This window comes from Myotis brandtii, unplaced genomic scaffold (assembly GCF_000412655.1).
Source record: "Myotis brandtii unplaced genomic scaffold, ASM41265v1 scaffold1563, whole genome shotgun sequence".
NCBI lineage: Eukaryota > Metazoa > Chordata > Mammalia > Chiroptera > Vespertilionidae > Myotis > Myotis brandtii.
In genome coordinates, this window is record NW_005355679.1 from 606,303 (window position 1) to 608,749 (window position 2,447).

At 60.8% G+C, this 2,447-nt stretch overlaps 1 protein-coding gene across 4 annotated transcripts in view; it reads right to left on the bottom strand.

Annotated features, from left to right (window-relative positions):
- Window positions 1-424, bottom strand: part of RASGEF1A (RasGEF domain family, member 1A) — a 53,842-nt gene extending 53,418 nt beyond the window's left edge. Inside the window, exon 1 of one of the 4 annotated variants that reach the window (XM_005861782.2) lies at window positions 156-421. In XM_005861782.2, the coding sequence (XP_005861844.1) occupies window positions 156-356 (201 nt within the window). In that variant the 5' untranslated portion in view covers window positions 357-421. Of the gene's footprint in view, window positions 1-150 lie in introns of all 4 variants that reach the window. The other 3 variants (XM_005861783.2, XM_005861781.2, XM_005861784.2) reach the window with 3 other exon arrangements.
- Window positions 425-2,447: the final 2,023 nt, after the last annotated feature.

The following is a 2,447-nucleotide window of genomic DNA, read 5'->3' on the forward strand; positions in this document are numbered from 1 at the left end:
AAATGCACGGGGATCGGATCGGTGCTGGGCGCGCCGCATGTGCCCGGCAAGGGCGCTGTGGGAAGGGAGCGGTGGTGTGGGTGGGACCCCGCTCTCAGAGCGCCCTGCACCCCTTTCCTTTCCCGAGCACCTCCCCTCTCCCTCCCTCACCTGACCTCGCCTTCTCGCTGTCCACTACAGAGCCACGGAGGCGCTGGCCCCGCGCGGGGCTTGGATGCGTCCCCTGACGGGGTGCTCGCTCCACCAGCTCTGCCCTTCCATTTCCTCGAGTGAACGCGGGGACACCAGCTGCTCCGGTGGGAGGACCAATCTGAGACACGCGTGGGGCGGCGCTGGCACATGACACTGAGGCTCATTCCACCCCCCGAGCCCCAACGCTCCGAGGAATCCTGTCAGGTGACAGGTCTCCCCTCCGCCGCGCTCCTGCCCCCACCCAGGCTCCCAGTTCCTATGAAGATGGACCGCCCAAGAGCGCCCTCTCTGGAGACCTGAGCTGGGAGCCCAGAGGCCGAGTCCGGGAAGAAGCAGGAGATTCCCCGGGACCCATCACTAGAGCGGAGCAGGGACGTGCTTTCTTCCTCCTGAGGAGGAGCAGGGAGGCCCCACAGGAGCTGAGCCAAGCCCCTGGGAGCTCAGGAGCAGCCCTGAGCGAGGCGGGAGGTGGGGACCCCTGTCAGTATCCAGGGGGTTCCCAGGATGTCCCCCTTTGCCCGGAGCTGTAGGAGACAGCTGTCTCTCCTCCGGCTGGCCCTTCTTCTTTGCCTGCCGTCTCGCCAGTCACGAGATTAATTTTTGAAAACACAAGTTAAAAAATAATTGACAGCCCGATTCCCAGTTCCTCCATGGCTGTGGGCCCGGGACAAGGCCCGTTTCGGACCTCAGCCTCTGTCCCCATGCAATGGAGAAGGGGGACAGCCTCATCCCGTTATTTGCCCCGGGGAATGAGGGGCTGTGCTGCCCAAGAGGGTGCGGAGGCTGGAGCAGCTCCTTTTCTTGAGCTCTGTCCCAGCCCCGCTTTCTCTACGAGGCCTGGAACTCAGCTCTCACGGCTTCAGTGCCTGCAGGCCTAACCATGGGTGGGCAGTAGGGCAGAGTGGCTACCCCTTCTTCTTTGCCTGCCATCTCGTCCCAGCCCCGCTTTCTCTACTAGGCCTGGAACTCAGCTCTCACGGCTTCAGCGCCTGCAGGCCTAACCATGGGTGGGCAGTAGGGCAGAGAGGGGGCACCAGGCAGAAATGGCCACAGCTGCCCTGACTGAGGGGCTCAGTTGGTTGGAGCATCATCCTGTACACCAAACAGGTCATGGGTTCGATTCCCAGTCAGGGCACATACCTAGGTTGTGGGTTTGATTTCCAGTTGGGGCACAGATAGGAGGTAACTGATGGATGTTTCTCTCTCACATCCATCTTTCTCTTCCTTTCTCCCTTCCTCTCTCTCTCAAATCAATAAAAAAAAAAAAAACATATCCTCCGGTGAGGACACATTTGTAATTCCTTAACTAATAAAGAATTTAAAGATTAAAAAAAAAAAAGAAAGAAATGGCCAGGGCTGCAGGCTGTTAGCACACCAACCCCTAACCTTCCACACTGCCCTGCTCCCCTGCTGCCTCTGCTGCTCACGTCAGGCAAAGCCCCAGTGGCCTCTGCCAGGGACTGTGGCACCCTCAGGCCAGTCGGGCATTTGGGTCCTGGGCCTGCACGGATGGCTACAGAGCACCAAAGCGGGTGAGCCCTGGGCCTGGGCCTGGAGACGCCTCCAGCCACCTGGCCCCGCCGTCCTCAGCCCTGCCCCACAGCCTTGCAGGACATCTGGTCCCTAAGGTGTCCATAGTATTGTCTCAGGGAGCCCATGTGGGCAGTTAAAACCCCTGCTGCCACCGGCACCCCGAGAAAGCCTTCCCCTCCGCCTCTCTGTTACACAGCCAGAGGAGGTGGCGAGCTGACGTGCAGCCCCAGGTGCCTTCCTGTACAGCACAGAGTGTCTCCCAGGTGTGCTCACCCACAGAACTTGCCTGCTTCCCACAGGCTTCCCCGGGGGGAAGGAGGGCCCTCTGCCCGCTGTCTCTGCCAGGAGCATCCTCGCAGACACGATGGCCCTCTCCTTCGCTCACAGGGGTGAGCTCGGCATTTCTGTGTGCGCCTGGACTGCATCTCCATCCTTCCTGGTGCCCAAGGAGGCGGGGAGACAGGAGTGCCAGCACTGCCCCTGCTGGGCGTTCCCCTGCCCGAAGCTGTGGGATGGGCTGGGCACAGGGAGCAGGTCCTGCAGGGAGGGCCCTGGGCTCACACAGGAAGCCATCACCTTAGTTAGGCTCCTCTAGGGAGAGTCCGAGCTCCATGAGGCAGGGCCTTCATTTTGTTCACTGCTGTGCCCCAGTGACTGTGACATGTTTGCACACGGGGGCGTGACACCTATCTGTTGAATAAATGTGTGTGTGTGTGTGTGTG